General features: G+C 34.8%; 1 protein-coding gene across 1 annotated transcript in view; it reads right to left on the reverse strand.

Moving 5' to 3' along the window:
* LOC145246604 (cytochrome P450 27C1-like) overlaps positions 1 to 23535 on the reverse strand; it is a 171852-nt gene that overhangs the window by 9277 nt on the left and 139040 nt on the right. Inside the window, exons 3-7 of the mRNA XM_080108266.1 lie at positions 19735 to 19928; positions 13929 to 14129; positions 7000 to 7169; positions 4993 to 5156; positions 1843 to 1921 (exon numbers count right to left, since the gene is read on the reverse strand). Coding sequence (XP_079964392.1) covers positions 1843 to 1921; positions 4993 to 5156; positions 7000 to 7169; positions 13929 to 14129; positions 19735 to 19928 — 808 coding nt within the window. The remainder of the gene's footprint in view (positions 1 to 1842; positions 1922 to 4992; positions 5157 to 6999; positions 7170 to 13928; positions 14130 to 19734; positions 19929 to 23535) is intronic.

Consider the following 23535-nt stretch of genomic DNA (forward strand, 5'->3'; position numbering starts at 1 on the left):
GGTTTCTACCTTCTTTTTATGAAAATCGCTCCAGACAAGGCATGAAGCTACTTGATATAGAGCTAAAAAGTTCAAAATAAAGTAAAATACTACTTCAATGTTAAAAAATAACAACAATTGTTAGCTGAATCGATTTCGACTCAGAAAACAGCAATTCTTCCGTCTTTGTCAGAAATATTGCTCATGCATGTACTAAAGGACAAAATAAGGGAAGTGAGAGTATCGAGATTGCCGAAAGCAAACTCAAGGTCCATTTTCTACTCGCCATAAATATAAGCATACATCTGTGCAACTAAAATTTTGTAAATAGAAAACGGGGATCATCAGCTGCTTACCATGCAGCTGTTTCGGAGATTTACAAATAGGACAGCTGTTAAATACATGGCTCTCCAGTTGATAATACTTCCCCAATAAAAAATGTAAAATAATACGGTTGCTATTTTTATTAATATATGAGAAAAATAGATGAATTAAATAAAAAATACATAAAATAAAAAATAAAAAGATAAACTATTAATAAGTAAGTTTAGGATTACAAGATCCATTCTGCGACATGTTAACTAGCATAATAATGCTATGAAAATAAAACTGCATAAAAGCTTAAGTACCTTAAGTAGCAGAAAGGCAAATAAATAAGAGGAAGGAAAACTAGCCATATCTAAAAACCCATTATATAGTCAAAAGAAACTTTGAATAATAAAAAAAGCAAAAATAAAAATAAAGAATGCAGTATAAATTCGCGGAAGGAAAAAAACAACAAAATGTTTAATTTTTAACTTATTGCAGACATTGCACCTATAAGATCCGTCTTCTAAAAAGTTTATAATGACAAAAGAGAATTCATTTATATAAGGATGAGAAAAAAAAGGGGGGCATTAACTAAAGTTGTTAAATAGAAATAGACATAGCACTTGCATAAGCCGATTTCGCAAAAGTCTTCAATTTTAAAACAAAATCTAACTACATAGACAAATGTGAAAGTGCAATAAAAAACAAACAAACAAAAACACAGCCTTTGGTGTTTATCCCTTTCTTGCCCACTTCACCGAAACTTAATCTGAAGATGCCTTCTCGCGGCCTAAAATCTATGACTTAAATTTATATTTTAGTCAAGAATATGAGTATTTATTTGATTTATTTCGAACTGTTATCCTCATCTTTATAGTTGCTGTTTCACGGCGTGTCGGCCAACTCATTCTCTGGCCTTCTTCAGGTGATTAACCGCGATTGGATAGGAATGCTGAGTCTTTTAATTGTATCCTTAGTAATCACTGCCCTCCATAGTTGTTGTTTCAACACGTTTCGGCCAACACGGGCGCAGTAGATAGAGGCGTTGAATCTCTACGGTTCCGAGTGACCATTGTCTGAAGATAGCAGTTTCAATCCTACCCAAAGCAGGCCAGAGGATTAGTTGGCCAAAACGTGGTGAGACAACAACTATGGAAGGCAGTAATTATTGGGGATACAGTTACAAGACTCAGCATTCCTATCTTGTTGCGGTTAACCACCTGTATAAAGATAAGGATAATCCACAAATAAATAAAAAAATACGCAAATTGCTCATCTCAAAGGATTCCAACAAAACATATTTAATATGAGATGACTTGATCCAGACTATAATCTATACAAGAAGAGATTTTAGCTGTTGATCGTTATTTTCATAGCAAGTGATCTATGTTCCCTTGCACAACATGCATAACCAAACACTCGCCTAGCTACAGCCACTATTAACAATTTGTGATTACAAATTGGAAAAAAAAAATTACGCAATAAAATTTGTGAGTTTCAGTAATTTCCGAGCATGTACAGAAGGAATTAAAAAAAAATTGTTACAACACTTACTCCTTTCGGAATGAGATAGCCGTCTAGAACGATGTCATCCGTAGTGATTCTGGCTCCAATCGGAATAACAGGATAAAGTCTGAAATTGAGGAAAAAGGTTTCCGATTAAAATAAACAGCAATGAAATACGATGAGGAATCACGTTTTTAAAACTATAGCACGCACCCCCACCGATTCCCCAAAATACCTGCTCAAACATGTACATTACTATTAGCATTATTGCAATTTTTCATCTCTATAATCTTTCATTTTAATTGCTTATGGGGAAATAACTGTAAAACGATTCATAGTTATTTCACTTCAGTTTTTGAATGCAAGAGTATAATTTCTTTTCCGAGTTTAAATTAATTATTGGGTCGCTATTGCATCAAATATTTTTTTTACTCTAACCTGCTAGAGGTGATTTGGAATCAGAACATCAAAGGTTTGTAAATGTACATTTCGTAGTTTTCGAACTTTATCCTAACGAACAGAAAAATAAAAAAAAATTTTTCATAGAAAAAAAGTGATTATCGTATATTTTGGATCACTGTTCTTATCTTGAATGTGATTTTTACAATGTTTCAGTCGATATAACCTCTGACCTTCAGGCGCGTCTTGTTAAATTTGGAAATCCTCGTTTGGAACTCGGTAATCTGTACAGCATTTGGAATGAAACCCGTTATTTAATCTACGGAAGTAGCTTGTTCTCTTTCTCACACCATTGACGAAGTTGATGTCTATCTATCTATTTTAGTATATAGTATACTAGCGGGACCTGTGGGAATTCCACAGCGGACTCTTTCATATGCAATATATTGATGTTGGCATTCGGTGCATGTATAGCGTAAATGGAGACACCCTGATATAATTGTAGCTCTTTTGTTAAAACTGTAAAAGTAGTTATCTAAGCTAGCAAGGACGCTCGGCGTAGCTCGGCTGTAAAATACGCTTAAATATGATATTTTAATTCATGCCGATTTCGTATATATTATTATAAAGTCAGTTTTCTATTGATTCTCATATATTATATTGTTGCGATGTCAAAAATAAAAAAAATATACATCCATATGACTTAGGTGCATTAGCTTGAATCGAAACCGAAACTAAAACTTATGAAGAATATATATATATATATATATATATATATATATATATATATATACCTTGAGTTCCTTCAGCTATAATCGAAACCGAAACCAAAACATGAAGAATTCTTGGTAAAAGTATTTATATAAAAAATAGATGACTTGAGTACCACAGCTATAATCGAAATCAATACCAAAACTTATGAAGAATTCTTGGTTAAATTATTTATTACAAGAAATGGAAAGTCATAACAATTAAACGACAGTCACTCGGAAGAAAAAAGATGTGAGCGTGACACACAAAATAATACACATGCTATCGTATTATTCTTTGCCAAAATTGCCATCATAGGTACGTTGGTTAGCGTAAGTTAGAAAAAAGGCTCAATGAACATAAAAGAAATATAAAAAATATCAATTCTCTAAGTGCATTATTCTCTTATTCATCGCAACATAATGACACCTTTGACTTTAAACAAGCAAAAATGGTTAACTTTTTTTTCAAATAAACCGCGCCGAAGACTTCTTGAATCAGTGCTTATTGCAAATTCAAGCACAATTAAGCAACGTGCAGGTTTCTATAAATGTAGCACCATTGATAAGTAAACTTTTATTAAAAGAACATAATTTAATTGTATAGACACAGGTTAACCTTCTCACACCATAGAAACACCCACTGTAATAATTAATACATATGATCTCAATCAATAAATTGGATAACAAAAATACCCTCATTTCATTTCAGTTACACACCTATTTTTTTTAAATTTTAACAGACATATTCTTTCCAGAAAGAATAATGACTGCGTTCATATCTTTTAAAACATATTAACGACTATATGACATTATTAAAAATCTCCCCCTCTTTAACAACGCAAGCTCCCATCCTTTTTTGAATTTCCAACGTCTTCTTCCGTGTCTGAAATAGAACAGCGTCACAGCTTTCACAGGAAACATTTTCAAATATTTGTACTGGTGTTTTTGTTATTTCAATCTTATTCATCCAGAGGAAGTCTTGAAATAAAGACAAAACGTTGATGAAAACATAACACGGTTTGTTCTTTTTTATTTCTCTATTTTCTCGGAATACTATTTCCATTATTCTCATCGCACACACACACATACACACACACACACACACACACACACACACACACACACACACACACACACACACACACACACACACACACACACACACATATATATATTCAAGCACATCTGATTGAAAACAACATAGTTATTATTTTCTCTGATTTTTCTGGATATCTTTTCTATTCGCCGATCGAGCTTTTGTATTTCAGCTGGCATATTGTATAAAATGGTGCCCAAAAGTTGTTGTTCAGCCATATTCTACTCAAACGCTTTCTATCGGTGCATCCGGTTATCATTCGGAGAGATTGTTGTTATCTTTTTCTTTTCCTTTGAGGCTTGGTGTATATATATATATATATATATATATATATATATATATATATATATATATATATATATATATATATATATATATATATTAGTATTGGAACGATTAATGGGAATCAGAATCCGACGCCAAAAACGATTCTTTTAATCATCTTTTTTATTTGATTTTCTTTAAAACTAAATCTTTCAATGGTGGCAGTAATAATAAAATAATAAATATTTATTGTTTATGAACAAACAGCAAAATTAAAAGCTATAGACCACCTCCCAACAAGTGTAATGTTCCGTTTGAGAAAATATATAACCTATGTTTTTACCGTAAAAAGATAACCTTATTGTAAAATATTTAGAGATTTATAAAGAATTAAAATAAGAATTGTAAAAAAATTTGGAGTCGTCCCATCACTATTATATATATATATATATATATATATATATATATATATATATATATATATATATATATATATCGAGGGGGGGTGCGTGTGTGCACGTCTGTGTGTGTGTGTGTGTGTGTATTGGTAGATACATAGATAAATAGATAAATTCACATAAACACCTCGTCTTTTTACGAGAAGCTTATTCTCAGAAAAGGTAGACCTTACAAAATTCAAACTCATACAAAAAAAGAAGAAAAGCAAAGATGATTCGCAGAACTTACCGCATGGATTCTTTAATCACCGCTTTCAAGTATGGCATATTTGATAGATGTGAACTGGTGCACTTTTCACCTTGTAATGTTCTGGAAATTTCTTCTTGAAGTTTTTCTTGTACTTTCGGATATTTTGCCAACAGGTAGATTGCAAATCCCAGAGAATTTGAAGCCTGGATAAAAGGCAATAAATCCAAATAAGAATTGAAAATGGTAATCTATACGATCATAATGTTGAATCATTCCATGTTCAGACATATCATCTTTCACACACTTTATATTAAGAACCCAGTAATTCCATTTTTTTTTCTGATTCCAGATTCCAATTAATCGTTCCAGCAGCGAATCAGTACTGTATGTGGATGACTATAAATGCTCCCTATCTTGGTTTAAGCATATTGGGGACGAAATAACAAACTGCTGCTAGCGTGAAAAGCAATGCACTTTGTGTAAACAAATGGATCTTAGGACGCTCGGATAATGTAAGTTCGCATACCCATCTCAGCAGCATACAAATAGCGTTACGGTGAGAAGCGCTGACTATCGCCTGGGCAGTCGAGTTTTAATCATAGCTTGAGGTAGTTGCTGGTGTAGCCGCATTGATGAGCTGTGATACAGTGAAATAGTATGTGGATGAATATGTATATATATATTTGTGTTGGCACTATTAATGGGAATTGGTATCGTAATTGGAAAAAATTGTACCTATTTTCCGATGCCCAAAACGATTCTTTTAATTATCTTTTTTATTTGATTTTGTTTAAACTGAATCTTTCACTGACTTCTACTGCGTTACCTGTCGAGCTTTGGAATCTGCTTGAAATTTTGAAATGAACGCTTTATTAAATCCATGGGAGAAGCAAGGTCGCGTTCCATCAGCCATTACATAAATAATAGCTCGTGGGGCAGTGGATTGAGTACTTGGTAAAATTCAGTTGTAAAAGTTACACTCTTATGTGCGTGCGACCCAAAATACAATTGTGAATTATTTAGGACATCTATCCCGTCATGGCTGCGGGAACGAAAGCATGTAATCCCATGGATTGAATAAAGGGCTCCATTCGAAATTCTGAACAAATTCCCAAATTCAACAGAAAGAATCGACAAAACAAACATAAAGAAGGTCGAAGGTTATATCGACTTCAACTTTGCGAAAGCGACACTCCATATGAGAACAATAGTCCGAAGAATCAAAATAATATAAATAATCAATCGACATCTAAAAAATTCAGAACAGTTGTACACAATTAGAATAAGAATAATTACATTACAAAATCCAAATATTTGTTTTTCATACAAAAAGTTCTCATGTTAAAATTTCGGTACATTTTTTACAGATCTGTTTCGTTATGCAGTAACAAACGGTTATTATTATGTCAATACCGCCTCTTTTCGTGCATATAAAAAATAGAAATTCTTTGCTTAGATAGAAAAAGGCATGACAATATAATGCTGCAATTAGAAAAATTTCATAGGAGAATCAGCATCGTGTGTGTTCCAGCAGCCATATATGAACAAAGATATATATATATATATATATAGCGTAAATGGTAATTAATAAAAACTGAAGAAAGTGCTCAATACTGTTGTAGAGCAAATATGCGTTTTATTTTTTATTACCGTATCTTTCTGTTGTTACATTATTGTTTCGGCTACCCGGCCGTTTTTTTTGGCCGTCGGTAGCTTCCTCAGACATAGTAACATATTGCATACAATTATTTCAACCTCGGTCTTAGCATACAAGTATATAAAAGTTCATCAATTATAAGTTTACACAACTGGGCTTCATCAGCGCGTAGAAAAAAACTAATTTGTAAAAAGTTTCATAGCTCACGAACTGGGATCTTTCTTATTAATACAGCAGATATTCATTTGCTATTACCCGCAACATATGTATATAATGCATTACAAACATATATATATATATATATATATATATATATATATATATATATATATATATATATATATATATATATATATATATAAATCAAGAGAGAAAATAGAGTTGTTTACCGTGTCTAAACCAGCTAAAAACAACTCTGCCATGTTGGAATATATTTCTCCGATTGAAAACGACTTGTTACTGAGCAGATATGTCAGCAGATCGGCTCCCGCATTTGATGAGGTCACTCCAGATCGGTCATGAGAGATTTCTTCTAATCGTTGATCGATAAATTCCTGAGCTAAAATAAAATAAAAAGAGGAGATTAATAATAATAATAATAATAATAATAATAATAATAATAATAATAATAATAATAATATTTTTTTTGTTTGTGTGTCACCAAAAACTAACTCCACACCAAATAAGCGAGGAAGGTCAGGGAGGTTTTAATAACCGAGGAGGGAGAGCACTAGTCAGACCTACGCTGGATGAGTGCAAAGAGAACTGGGATCTTGGGAAGGCTTTTTGCCGCCTAAATTCCAGTGAAGACCAATGGTGGCCGCCAACGAGAAATCAATGGCAAGCAGCTGTTGCGATAACGCAAATTCATCTATAATGGTTATCAAAAGAGATGGAAAGTACAAGAAATCTGGGGAAAATTATTGTCACTTAGACTCCAGAGAATGCCACAAGTTGTTCTGAAAGAGAAATCTTGGATGAATGATCGAGCGACTACTTTTAGTGAATAACATAAGAAGGGAGTCTTCATTCAGGTGAAAGGAATGAACGATAGATTTGTTGTAATGATTGCTGTTGTAATGATTGTTGTTGTAATGATTGCTGTCATGATTGACAGAAACGTCGTGTAAAGAATGATCATACAAGCGCAAGTCTGACATACTTTCTGAAAAAATGAAATCTGCCTCTGTTTCTTATCAGCAATTCTGAGTGAGCGGTCACAAAAAATTGGCTCGTCCCAAAACTTTAATGAGCGTGGGGCTGGTGAACAATATGAACCTAGTATAAATGATGGTTAATGCACTTTTCCCCCCTCACTCACTCTCTGTAACATTATTGCTGCTATATTCCTAAAGAGTATTTTAAAGAAAACATGCTATGTTAATTAACGCTCTGTATAATAAGTTATAGACGCCTCAAAATGCGAAATGCAACAAGAACATCACTTGAGTGGAAGAAAAATGAAACTGCCAGAAATCTAATGAATTAGTTTCTAAACACACATATTTCGTTACCCATGGTTTCAGTTGATAAAAACTAATCATGAAAATCAAGATCGTGGGAGAATACCACTTGAAGAGTACAGATAATTCTAGTCACATATTTTCTGTGTGTGTGTATTTACGAAGGTTATTTCAAAAGTAATGCCTCCTATTTTTAACTCTAAATGTTGAGGAGCTACGAAAACGGGAGTAATACTAATTAAAACGAGCGACCTCTTGTACCCCAGAATTTATTTTTCTAAGTAGCACTTTTGTCAGCAACGAACGAAGGTCTTGATGACCTGATCGTAACAGCCAACACCTGACTTCGTGGTCCATTGATTTTACAACTGCTATTGCTGCCCACGTAATATGTCCTTGGAAGGTGGAAACAAGTGGAAGTCTGACGGTGACAGGTTGGGACTATATGGCGGGTGAGACAACACCGTATAGCTGAACTTTGTCACACATTCTCTGATATTCAAACTTGTGAGTAACCTAGCATTGTTACGTTACAAGTGGAATGCTTCCCTTTTCTTTGGCCTTACATGAGCAATCTGAGCCCTTAATTTTATCAATCTTTCAACCTAATTAAAGTCATTGTTGACAGTCAACCTTAGTTCCAAGAAATCCATAATTACCTCCCTGCTCCAGAAGACAGTTCATATCACTTTGCTTAAAATTGTCTGTATCTTGAAACTTTTTTTGCTGGGGAGCTTGAGTGGTGCCATTACATCATCTACCGTTTAGATTTCTACCATCATTATCATCATTAGATTTTGGCTCGTAGTCGTAACACAACATTTTGTCACCAACGATGATGTGATCTAAGAATTTGTCATCTTCAGCTTTGTACTGATGTAACAAGCCCTGGCAGATACAAGGCGCCTTCAATAACTTTCCAGACTCTTTCTTCTCTTTTATTTATAGTATACACATGGAACTCTACCCCTTCAGAGTAAGTTCTTTTGCATTAGTATGTAAATGACCTTCGTCACAGCTGCTTTCATCTCCTCAATTGTCTCATAACGACAGCCTCTAAGGTTTTCCTTGAACTTAGGGAATAACCAACAGTCACAGAGGCGAAGATCTGGACTATAGAGAGGGTGAGGAACTGTCTTGATGCCCATCTTGATCAAATAGTCTGTGACAAGGATGCAGTTGTGGACTAGTGGATTTGTTTGTAATGTCGTCATTCGACCTTCACTTGGAAAATTCCATTTTTTTTTAAATTTTCACACTTTTGCACCGATTTTTCCTGTCTAAAAACCCAAACATAAAGTTTCGCATGACTTAGAATACCCTATATATTAAGTTTCACGTCTGTATACCAAAATCTGACAGAGTAATTTGGTAGGCAAAATTTTTTTAAACAAATATATATACGCATATATAAATATATATAGAAAGAGGTTTCTGTTTACTATAACATTTTACGCAAATATTACGCAAGTAAAAAAAAATCATGTAGAATATCTGCATGAATATAATTACACGTAATAGTTAACTAAAGATGATCATCTCATAAAAAAACCGAAGTAAAAAAAAACTAATAGGAAATTAATTAAGATGAATGTTTAAAACAATGTGCAACTTAGCTAGGTCTTTTGTAGATGAATGCAATTCCACGACCCATATATAATGAAGTTGTATTTTCTTTTTAAATAAATATAAAAATAGGTTTTAAATATAAATATCAATACACAAAAAACAAACAAATTTATATATATATATATATATATATATATATATATATATATATATATATATATATATATTTCAATTTTCACCCCAAGGCACAGTGCCACTTTGATGTAGGTGGCTACTATCGGGGACAGTAGTTGCAGGGATACTATGCAGTGAGTCGAGCAGCAAGATGCCTATTCACAATACACACAAAAAACAAATTTATAGGAGTATATTATATATATATATATATATATATATATATATATATATATATATATATATATATATATATATTCATAATAATGAAATAGAATGAATTTACTGGTGTGCAAATCCAGTGATTATAATATTTGATTATAATATTTGCTAATATTTTTCTCCGAGGAAATGTATAAACATCGAAAACTCATGGGTTAAGGAAATATATTTTATTATACTGTATTCTTTGTCTTGCATACAATAGAATTTCTATATTTGAAATTTAACTTTTTCAAATCACAAATTTTAAATTCCTAAATTATGATATATATATATATATATATATATATATATATATATATATATATATATGTATCTGTGTGTGTGTGTGTGTGTGCGTGCGTGCATCATCATATCTAAGAGTATTTCAATCAGTTTGTGTTTTCTGTCCATATCTATAGAATTTCGGTTGGCATCGAGAATCTCTCATCTGCTAACCGAAGCATTCCAAGTGGATGCTGACAAGAGTCTTTGCGTCTGTTTATCTAACTTCAGACACTTCAGTTCTTGCAAATTGTGCCAGCCTATGTTGACTATCGAAAAAAGAAAAGAAGCTACGATACGCGCTGCACTTGCTGCCCTGTTTCACTTGAGGTGCGCAAACTGGAGCAAAGCCCCCGCCCCCACCCCTCGCCCATCTACCACCTACCCTGTGAAAAGTAGGCGTACCTTGAATACGAAGACCTTGAGCAGGTGCTTCTTGTTAAAGCCAACAACGTAAACATGTGCGTAAGTGTAACCTTACAGACTTGCTCGAGTTAATTATATTTTATATGAATCATTTTCACTCGATAAAAGTTTGTTGTCATCTAGCATTTATCTATATATAAAATTTCTAATTTCTATATGTATTTGTGTCTGTGATATTCGTATGTTCCATCAGAAAAGAAAGTTTAGAGAAGACAAATAAAACCGCATTCATAAGTAAATAGATAACTTGAATGCCTACTAGATACTGTCCTCGAGTGTCTAAGACCTCTCTGTACAACCTGGCATGAGGATACTTATCCCTATAAGTAAACCCTGACTAAATATTCAAAATCACATTGTATACTCCACCAGACTAGATAAATTCTTGTCCTGGAATACAGAGACCAAAATGAAAGATATCCTACAACATATGAAAAAGGTTAATTGAGGAGAGGAAAGTTATATTCTCAATTTCTTCAACTAACCCAGTGTTTGAGAGATAAAGAACTTTAATGGAACATTCGAATATCTATGTATTTTCATATAGAGTTCAAGTGTTAGCCCCAGGTTGTGGGCCCCCTGATTTCTGAGAACTTCGACTGAAGTAAAACATAGCTAAAAAGTAAAATTGACCCGGTCAGAAAATAGAAAGTGGTCCCGAATGTCTAAGTGACCCGCAATGAAAAACAATTAGGTGAATACATCGAATCCCCTTTTCATGAAATTTCAATCGTATGTACAGCTTTTTTTCTGAAATGACAACAGAAGGGGATTCGAATCTTTACGTACCCCACAAGATGCCCCCTTTAAGGGAGCTATGAGTACAATATCCGCTTAAAACTGCAAACACGTATGAATGAAATAAAACTTCGCTTTTAATGAAGTTTAAACTTTATGTATTAGACGTTTCAGTTTCATCAGAGTATATTGCCAGGAAAAAACAGAAAGTAATATATGAAACAAAACGTAGTGTTTCTCATTAAATCACAAGCGACGCCGAATATATATATATATATATATATATATATATATATATATATATATATATATATATATATATATATATATATATCATCCTCCTAAAGATAAGGTATAACTCGAAAAACTTAACAAGAGGATACGATCCTAGTTCGTTCAATATATTATGTTGGAAAATAAATGTTTTATAATTAAAAATTGTTGAAATCTTTCAAAATTTTCATTCCTTATTTCGTTCCAAATCGTGTTTTTCTGCAAGACTGTATTATCATACAACTCTTTTCACACTACTCATAGTGCTTCAAGCAAACTATGATAACGTCTTTATATATATATATATATATATATATATATATATATATATATATATATATGTTTCTGCTTTTTTTTTGGGGGGGGGGAGGATTACTTTATGATACCCGACAAGTAAAAAGAATTGCCCAAACACCTGTCCAAACCAGTTCCATTTCGCTATTTCGGTAGAATCAAACGACCTTAATCTTTTGCAACAAAAAAAACCCCGGTTTTCATCAAATGGAAATGGAATCATGTCGTCTTTTTTAGGGCGACATTTTTAGCGTTCCACCCGGCATATTTCATTCTAGCAGGAAATCGTCAAGCTAAATACGCGAATTTCACGTCAGTGATTACCTGTGTTAATAAACCAATCAGATTTATTATTATTGCATCCTCCCGGGTTAATGTTCTTAACCCTGCGTTAGTCGTATGGTGTGTTTTGTCACCCCAATTTTGTTTTAGTGCTCATAACTCCTCGTTGCCAACTTATTTATTTTCCTCCTAGTACTCTCCTGAGCAGTGAGGATATAGCACACATGATATGGCACAGTTGTATCTCAGTTTACCTTAGGTAGACGTCCCTTTGTCATTCTGGGGTGTCCTGTCAACCCAGCTGACTAACGTATTATTTTTTTATGAGCCATTTTTGCAAGTCATCGTATCCGTTGGATTGACTTTTCCTAATTTTAACGTTCTGAACTTCCGGTCGCGTCATGGCGTAGCGGTAAGACGTCAGGTTTTCTTTCAGTTTCTTTTCGCCTTTGCGTCACGGGTTCGAGCCTGCCTGCCTGCCTACTACCACTTTTTTGTGCTCAACACACACTTCCAAACACCCGGGCAACGCCGAGCACCTATGCTAGTCATATATATATACAGCGTAATCATCTTGAGACACCGAAGCAATGGTGAAGCTGATCAGTACTAAAAAAGTTGACCATTTGGGAATTCCAGGCGCTATATGTGCTTTCCGCTTATCTCAACATTGTTTCGAGTCGTTCTAGATTTTTCCTTGCCACTCGACTCAACCAGTGCCGATTCAGGAGAGATGTAGCTGGAAACTGTGCAACTCTTGTTTCATAATTACACGCACAAGCACACTTACGAAGGTATCCATTTTGTTTCGAAACTGAACGGATGCGTTTAATGTGCTTTATCATAGAATTATGACACAAATTAGCTCGACAGTGGTTTTGTTGCTGTTGGGCTTAAGTATGTTCTGTTCAATAGTAAGAGGTTCATTGTTGCGAGCTTTACCTTCTCCATGAAAACCGGTTAGTTTATTGGATTATAAACAGGGCTTCTCATGTAATATTTTAGGCTAGAGTGCGCTGTACCAGTGTGCTGGCTTCTCAAAACCATACGTGACTTCGTGTGAAACGTCATGAGACGTAGACAAATGCAATAAATTTGCTATTGTACAAAATAATTTTTAATTGTTTTCATAACATTTTCTATTCCTGCACATCACCTAACGAATAAAGAAAAGTTATAAACTTTTATATTTTTCGTATTCATTTTTATGCATTTTCACACACACACACACACACACACACACACACACACACACACACACACACACACACACACATATATGTGTGTGTATATGTATGTATATATATATATGTGTGTGTTTGTGTGAAAATGAGTGTGTGTGTGTTTACCATGTCATCTAAACATCTATAAATTTCGCACACACACACACACACACACACACACACACACACACACACACACACACACACACACACACACACACATATATATGTATCTAAGCACTGTATTAGATTTCTCTCCACTTAACAAAATATGTTTGTGCGTGTTTGTACGTGTGTGTACGTCCATGCTCGCGTGTGTTTCTGTAGATACCGGGTGGAAGTGATTTTTTCTGTTGATTGCGATAACTTTGAAGAGTCTTATGTTCTTACCAAGTCCGTAAATCGTGTCCGAGGAAGAGACATGTTTTTGCCAGATGCTTGTGTTGAGAAACTGATGGATGGTTGCCCCAACAGCCATTTGATGGCCAGTAACAAACATCACACCAACAGCATTGATGAGATCCTGGATATTCTGTGGCATGGGGTCTTGTAGACAACCTAACCGGCGCCCAAATAGTACACTGCCGACAGCTGAAAATAAAAAAGCACAGAATAGTTAAGCAAAATTATTTGCTAACCCAAAGTTTTTGCTTGTAAGCATTAAAACATTTCTATCGATTTGAAGTTCAAATTAATGATCCAAATTTAGTCAAAGATTTTAATTTTTAGTCCGTTGTTATAAATAACTAGCTGTACATACCCGGTGTTGCCTGGGATGAAATCATTTTAATTCTTAATTAATTCATTTATTTATCACGTTTTAAAACCTATACAGAAAAGAAATATCTTAGTTTTAAGGGAGACAACTTCTTTTATATTCCTCAATTAGAATAACTATTATTCGTCTTGCTTAATTAGATTTTTTAATGATTGGTTAACAATGTTTCATGACATAGATTAACTATGCTGGACAATTTAAAACAATAAATGTTAGCAAAGTGTATTGTTACATTATCAATTACACGGTACAGCAATAACACATGAGAATTGGCTACTCAGAAACAAAATTTGATTCGTCGACGTAAATGCTTTTTAGGTCTGACTTTGGAAATCTAAAAATTAACTTTATAGACGTATATTAGCTGAAATGGTGACCAAGCAACAGTAAAGTTACCGGAACTTATGTAGTGAACGGTCCATTTTTCCGTGCCGTTGTCTCGGCATATTCCCGCAGATTACGTAAACTGTCGGAATATGCTGAGCGCTAATTAAATTTTTAAACGATAAAAAAAGAGAACAACACATTTATTGTGTAGCAATTTCAATGAAGAAAACTGGAAATACAATAAAAAAAATCAACCTATGATAAGTTTTATGAAAGTTTATTTTTTTATTTAGATGTTACGGTTTGTTACTGTAACCAGAAAATCCTCCATGTCGCTTCGAAGACCCAGACCTGTTCGAGAAACCTCCCAACGTTTTGTGTCTCTCCTGTTGAAGTGTACCTTGGAAAATATCTAGTGAAATTTTTTTCCAATCGGTCATGGGGTGTTCTGAACCCATAACACAGCCTCGTTTTAGAATTTGTAGAGTTGCACCACAAATACATTATATTTATTATTTTTCCGATTTCCGGATAGGACTTGAAAAAAAAACTCCCATGAAATCACTTTTTCTGGCGTTTGTATTAAAACGATTTATTTTTAAAGATTTAATTTATTTCACGATTAAAACTAATATTTTCTTCCAATTAAAACGATTTACTTTTAAAGATTTAATTTATTTCACGATTAAAACTAATATTTTCTTCCAATTAACTGTTGTCTGCTACACTAGCTGAGGGTTTCGGCATATTCCATATACCGGAAATTTACGTAAGCTGTCAAAAGATGCCTGCGTTACATTCATGGAAAATGAATCGTTCAATACCAAATTATCAGCGAGGTGTGTGGATGCATGACATATCATTCAACCGTGTTTTATTGCCGATTGGTAAAGCACTCGTCGCTATAAAGTGGTACAGGTTCTCAGCCAATCTGACCGGAGTCTTCATTTTTCTGTAATATTTAAGTCTCCACGTGATTAATATGTGTGCAGGCGACATACGACTTGAACATCTTCCGTACTTATGCCACGGTTCTTGCTTCGGTTTTCCACGTTTGCGTCGTCACTTTTGCTTAATAACTATTTTGGTGAGAACGGTGGAAGTATACGTCATCACTAAGTGTTGAAATGAGTTAGACTCTGGAATCACACGTCTTGGGACGCACGAGACAATAAAAGTATAGCATCGCGTTCGATCTGAAGCCAGATCCACAATTTCCCACCAGTTTCTTCCCATTGCAGAAACATCTTTCTCTCAAATCTGTTTCTAGTTCATTTTTGGCCTTCCTCTTCTTTTTCCATCAAGAGTTTATTGGAACATTCGGTTGGTAATTCTCTCTGAGGCCAACCCTAAGATATGTCCAAGCCATCCTAGACGTCGTTTGCAGATTATTGACGATAATGCTTGTCGGTTGATAATTCTATCATTCCATTTGATCCCTAGTAATCTAAGGCACTTGTTGATCAAAGCTTTGCATCAACGCTGGTCTATTTGTTTAATTTCATTTATATGCCGTTCGGATTCCTGGGACTTCTGTGTTGTAGTGTTTTTGTTGCTTCTTTTGTGCAAGTTTGTGCTTTTATTCATGAGGTTCGACAACTTATTTTATTTTACAACCAAATATTAAATATATATTCCAACGTATGCATCATTATAATAAACAAAGCTAACACTAAGTACAGCTGGCATTTATAAAAGCCAGCAGCGTATATCAAGGTGGTCCTCGATGGTCACACGTCCAAACATGGTTATATAAATGGAGGTGTGCCCGTCGCACGTCCAAACATGGTGATATAAATGAGTTGTGCCTCAGGGGTCGATCATTGAACCATTATTATTCTTGATATTCACAAAGGACCTCCATTTAATGCTACTAAGACTAAGCTTCTTTCCTTTAACAATTACGAGAAAATCTTCTCAACCACCGATTGCCATAACTACCCTACCTGACAGCTCTTTGTTCGAACTTCTTGGCTTAGCATTCATAGGCAACATAAACTGGAATAAACACAGTGAAGACTTTGCCAAGGCTGCTGCAAAGAAGGTGGGCTCCCTCTACCGTGCTAGAAAATTTCTCACAGCTGATAGTATCATGTATATTTACAAAGGCACCGTCCGCCCATGCATGGAGTGCTGTTGTCACATCTGAGATGGTGCATCTGTCATTAGTCTTTCCTTTTAAGACAGAGTCTAATAAAAGAGTTTCCAAACTAATAGATCATGCACTATCAACCAAACTCCAACCTCTGTCACCTTGCCGCAATGTTGCATCTCTGTGTATGTTCTACAAGGTTTTTAATGGAATGTGTTCTGACGAGTTTATAGCACTTGTGCCTTTCGACCTAAATATTCCCAACAAATCTGACAAACAGAAAAATCCCACTCCTTCACCATAGAGATCCCTAGATGCCGAAAAACTTACTCTAATAGTTTCTTCCCTCGAACTGCTAGACTTTGGAATTCCCTCCCAGTCTCCTGCTCTCCTGACTGTACTGACATGCATAAATTCAAATTTAATGTCTCAAATGGTAGCCCCTCACACCTAAGTAGCCCTGTGCCTTGTTTGGGGTGAATAAGAATATATCAAAAAGTAATCAAGCAGAAAAATAAAATAAATTAGCTGTTACTTTACGCTTTAGTTTACTTTCGACCTGCTTTATTCCATTATGCATACATCATTTTTAAAGTACTTGTCGTACGGAGGCGACGTGATCTTTGACAGGATGAGTATCCCCCTCCCCCGAATACGAGTATCGTTTAATACTAAAAATGTATTCGTATTATTTTAATTATTTCGACTACTGTTCTCATCTTGAATGTTATTTTGACAACGTTTCGGTCGATGTAACTTCCGACCTGTTTCAGGTGTGTCTTGTTGAACTCTGGAATGTTTCTGTCGAACTCGGGAATTTGGACGGAATTTTGAGCGGAACCCTTTATTTACTTCACGGAGGTAGCATGCGCTCGTTTCGTCAGCCATGACTGGATAGACATCCAAAGTGAATCAAAATTCCATCCAATATTAGTCCAACGAATCCAAATAATTCGAATAAGCAATCTTCATCTAAAAGATTCAGAAACGTAAAAATGTATTGTTGGGATGTTCTGTATTAAATATATACTAAAACATGATCCATCATCAGAACGCAAAATGGACGAAACTAAAACGAAGTCGAGTTTACATTTATTTATCCATGCTGGTAAACATATAAAAAAAAATAACGTAATATTTTTTTATTGCATTTTCACCCCAAATAACACAGTGCTACTTTGATGTAGGACATGATTTAAAGGGGTACTATGTAGGGAGTTGAGCAGCAAGGTGTCTGTTTGCATAACACTTGCATGTGAGTACAGTAAGGGAAGGAGGAACCCGGAAGGGAATTCCAAAGTCTAGCAGTCGTAAGGAAGAAACTATTAAAGTAGAAGGCTTTCTTACAGCTGGGGATCTCTATTGTGAAGGGGTGGGATGTTGCTGCTTGTTGGGGTTGTCGAGAGTATTAATGCCAAGGGAGTGCAAGGGCTTTTATTTCGTCGAAACACCTACCAATAAAGTCCTTGTAAAACAGGCAGAGCGATGCAACATTTCCTCGATGGGACAGCGGTTGAAGCCCAGCTAACAGTGCGGGGCCTATCAGGTTGGCGACTCCCTTTTGAACCCCGACTAAAAGTGAGAGATTAATAGCTGATGCACCAGCCCAAATGTTGTAACGATACTCCATACATGGGCGAATAGTGACCTTGTAGAGGTACAGGATACTCTCAGGCATAAGTGAGCCTTCTTTGCAGCAGTCTTGGCAATACCCTCAATATATCTGTTGCAACTTATGTTCCCCGTAAATGGTAAGCCGAGGAGTTTGAACGAAGTACTTTCAGGTAATGTATCATTAGCCATGGCTATTAGTGGTTGAGAAGGTTTCTTGTAGTTATTGCATGCATGTTCTTAACTGCTCTTTTAAGATAAGGATATTGATATCCGGGCAACTATGATATGTTTTATTGCGCGAGATCCTCGCCGAAGAGATCTAATAGGTTACATTTTAATACTCTTCAATTCCGCGGTGAACAGGACCAGTATATCACAAAGTTCAATTCCTATAATGTCTGCATGCGTAATAATGACGTTTCGTATGTCAGCGAAGTGTATTAAAAGAGACTGAAATGTAGAAATGTATCACGGAATGTAATTACACATTGTGACAAGTATCTTTAGTTATGGACCAACTTTGAAAAATCAGGTTTCGACCTGACCTCAGCAACGTATCTTGACTGTAATTCAAGGACTTTCTTATATAAAAACGCTTAAACCTGATATTTTCGTAAAGTATAATATTTCTGATTTGAGATACGAGTAATCTATGAAACTGTAAAGCATGTCTGATAGCATTTTTTTTTCTGTTAAATTAGATACATAGTGCACAAGTATTTCGTTATTACTGTAACTATCGCTATATGTCGCATCTCTATTTTACATACTCTCAACTAACTCGACAAGCAGCAAAATTCTACCCCTCCACTAGCATCTTCTCTTCTCTTCTGATGAGAAGCATTAGGCTTCCAAATACCATATATATATATATATATATATATATATATATATATATATATATATATATATGCACACACACACACACACGCACACACACACACACACACACACACACACACACACACACACACACACACACACACACACACACACACACACACACACACGGACTTTACAATTCCATCTTTTCCGGCGCGCACTTCACTCCTCCCGATCACGTGCTGATTTTTTTTCTTTTCTTGTGACGCAATCCCGCGCACACTTGCTAATTTGCATACGTGCTCAAACGCTGCTGCTGCTAATACCTTCGCTAGCCATCTGTCCTGCTGCTGATCTTTTCCCACGCTCTCATACGCGCTCTATTACAACAACAAATGTTTTGAAAAATAATATTGTTGGAATGTTTTATAAAAATATTGATTAGATAAAATATATGAAATGATCATCATTTTTTTTAGTTTAAGTAGAGAGGGTTAGGGTTAGGGTTAGAGTTAGGGGTTAGGGCTAGGGTTAGATAGTATAATTGTCCAACGAAGACTTACATTCTGTTGCCCATTTGTAGAGTTCGTTTTGTAACATCGGCACTGTATGGTCTTGTGTGTTTCTGATCTTGTGTATTCTGTCGATTAAGTCGTCGACAATGTCGCTGAGTCTGTCCGTGTAGCCGGCCGCCATCTGAGGTCGGAGGAGGCGTGGTGCAATGGCACTTCGGTACTTGTGCCACTTTTCATCTGCTCTGTCAGAAGAAACGGTAAACATTTGAAGCTAAGATCATCACGGCAAACAAGACTAACAACAATAAAAAAATACATTGGAATCAAACCATTTTTAAGCATCAGGCAACATGACGTTGAACAAACACATTGAAAACATTGCCAAAGTAGGTGGGCTCCCTCTACCGTGCTAGAAAATTACTCACATCAGAGAGCGTCCTATATCTTTACATAGCTACACTTCGCCCATGCATGGAGTATGGTTGTCACATCTGGCCTGGTGTATCATTAATCTTTCACTCTTAGACAGGGTCCAAAAAAGAGTCTCGAATTTAATAGTTTCCGCACTGTCAACTAAGTTCCAACACTATGGCCAAGCTCTTTCCCATCACCACGATGTCACAATTTTACAAGTATTTTAATGGAATATTCTCTGATGAACTCACAGCATTTGTGCCCTCTTGGCGTACATACTCTCAACTAACTCGACAAGCAGCAAAATTCTACCCCTTCACTGTTAAGGTAGCTAGATGCTGGAAAGTCTATTCTAATAGTTTATTCTCTCGGACTGGTACCTTTGGAATGCCCTCTCTGCTCTCTGCTTCACTGACTGTACTAACCTCTTAAAGTATAAATGTAATGTGAACAAACACCTTGCTGCTGAATTCCGACATTCCGCTGCTAGACATGATCCAAAATATTAACCTCTTCTGTTCCAAGTGGCAATGTGCCTTGTTTGGGGCTGAAAATGGGGTAAGAAAAATGCTTTCAAAAATTTGGGTGACGTTTCATCTTCTTACCGGACCAATGTTTGAATCTGGCCTTGTCATAATTGCGGATCAATCATCGGAAGAAAATGTCATCGCGAAAATCAAATTTAGAAACTGAGTTATCTTCATCTAACACCCATTTTAATCAATCAATGCATCATATTTTGTTAATCAATTTCAACATCGAAACGTGTTAAAAACGAATAGCCATCTTAAATCTTTTATTATATAAAATTTTGTGAACTCTGGTATTTGTTTGGTAGGGAAATGTACACAGACACACACACAGACAGACAGACAATTTCACTTCACTGTCTGTCTGTCTGTCTGTGTACATTTCCCTACGCAATAACTCTGTCAATTTTTAGTCTACAGACTCGAAATTTAATATACAAGGTTCTGAGATTTGAGGAAATCGATGTGATTGGGTTTCGGCCAGAAATTTAGCTGTTAAGGGATCAAAGTTCAACGATTTGACCTTTGAGAATTCTACCAAACTCCTCCGACAATTTTGGGTCTAAACACTTCAAATTTTAGATATAGGTTCCTTGGATATGGATCTAACTTAATTACTTGATTTGAGCCATAAATGTTAAGGGGTCATAATACGGGTCAAGTTTTAAAAATTGACCGTTTCTTTTCCTTTTTTTTTTTTTTGCTCAGCATACACCTCCAAACACCCGAGCAACGTCGAGCATCCATGCTAGTATATATATAAAGTTAAATTTTCTGTGTATGCGTCTGTATATGTACATTTCCCTACCAAACTATTCTGTCAATTTCAGTCTACAGCCTCGAGATTTGACATAAGGAAATTGAGATTTGAGAAAATAGTTTTAATCTATTTTTGGCCAGAAATTTGTCTGTCAATGGGTCAAAGTTACACGATTTGATATTTGAAAACTCTACCAAACTCCTCCGTCAATTTAAGGTCTAAACACTTGAAATTTTAGATGTAGGTTAATTGAACATGGATTAAACTTTTTAATTTGATTTGAGCCCAAAACAATAAACGTTAAGGGGTCATAATTGGTGCCAAAGTAAAAAATATTTGAACTCTGCTGTCTCTACCAAATTACTCAGCCAATTTTGGGTCTAAACATTTGAAATTTTACATAAAGTGTATTTAGACATAGGGCAAGCTTTTAATCCTCTACCAATTTTGGGTTTAAACTCTTGGAATTTTAGATGTAAGTTACCTGAACAAGAGTCAAGCTTTTTAATATATATATATACATATGCACGTAAAGTTATGAACAGTACATAGGGCCCGAGAAAAGCCGGGTTTAACTGCTAGTACATATATATTACGAGCAGTTGTACCACGAAACACCTGTTCGCAGATCACTGCTTTATCAGTATAATAATAAATAAATATTTGTTTATTTATTTACGTCCAAAAAAATATAGGCAATATTTCTAAGAAATATATATATATATATATATATATATATATATATATATATATATATATATATATATATATATATATATATATATATAACAAAGATAAATAGAGATTGGGATATCTAACGATGGAACTTAATAATCAAGATAAACTCATATCGAATATTACAGTTCTTAAAATTAGATTCTTAATCGAGTACTCGTGAAAACATAAACAAATCAGAAAACATAATTTACATAAAACGCATTAGAATGAACTTCTTAACAGATTTTCTGAATCGTTTTCATAATTAAAAATGATGTTTTCCGTGGGTTTCTTTTATCAGTTTACAAATTCCGAGTATTAACGTTTTAGTACATTCCCATGGAAAAGCATGTTTCCACGCGTTAAACCTAGCCGGGTTTTTTTTGTAGATAATATCAGTCTAACATTTTAACATTTTAGGTTAATTATTTCATATTAATTATTTTATATTAATTATGTTTTTAATTGTGCTTTACAAATTCTTCATTGTAATCTGTTCTTTACCTTTGCGTTAATTGTGAAAAATGAATCCAATAACGATAAAGCAGGTGTTATTGGCTAAATTTTCATTCCAGAATTCTCATAAATTTCCGGTTGCCGTATTTTATAGTTTTATTAGCAAGAAAACTCGACGTTGTCCGGGATTGAATGGTGATCAACAAATGATTCACTCTCCCATATTTTTATTGTCATCAAAATCGGTGAAATCGTCCATTTTTTAATCAAATCGTGGATTGCCTGCTCTAGTTGCGGACCTATCGCGGTGCACCTCCCCGCAGTGACGTAGCCCACAATACATTATGGTCTACATTGCACTGTAGAGAATCTACTGTTGATTTTATAAAATTATTTTTATATATAATTGCTAAAATTAAAGTTGAAAATGTAAAAGTATCACGCTTCATTTGTGCTCTAAACAGAAACATTCATTTCGAACGTAGCACTGTCATATCAAAGAACTTACTGTTGATTTTATATGCCTGGCTTTACTACTTGTGCGGTGATAATAGTTTGAATTTAAGATTAAAATGAAAAAGTCAAGTATCATAGTGAAATTGTGCTTTAAACAGAAACATTCATTTCGAACGCACCCTTGTTATATCAAAGAACAAACTGTTGATTTTGTATGTCGAGTTTTTCAGCTTGTGACGTAATAAAACTTTATAAATGCACTTGTTAGGCTGTGAAAGGTGTTAACTTTGGTCAAAATCGCCTGTTTCTTCTTCTTCTTTTTTTTTCTTTTTTTTTAATTCAATTTTCACCCCAAATAAGGCACAGTGCCACTTTGAAGCAGGGGGCTACTATTAGGGACTTAATTAGCGGGGTCATTATGAAGGGAGAAGAGTAGAAAGATGTTTGTTAACATTACACTTGAACTTCTGCATATCATTGCAGTTGGGAAAGCAGAATCCCGGAAGGGAGTTCCAA

Source organism: Euprymna scolopes, chromosome 24, assembly GCF_053919585.1.
Source record: "Euprymna scolopes isolate OS-2025 chromosome 24, ASM5391958v1, whole genome shotgun sequence".
Taxonomy (NCBI): Eukaryota; Metazoa; Mollusca; class Cephalopoda; order Sepiida; family Sepiolidae; genus Euprymna; species Euprymna scolopes.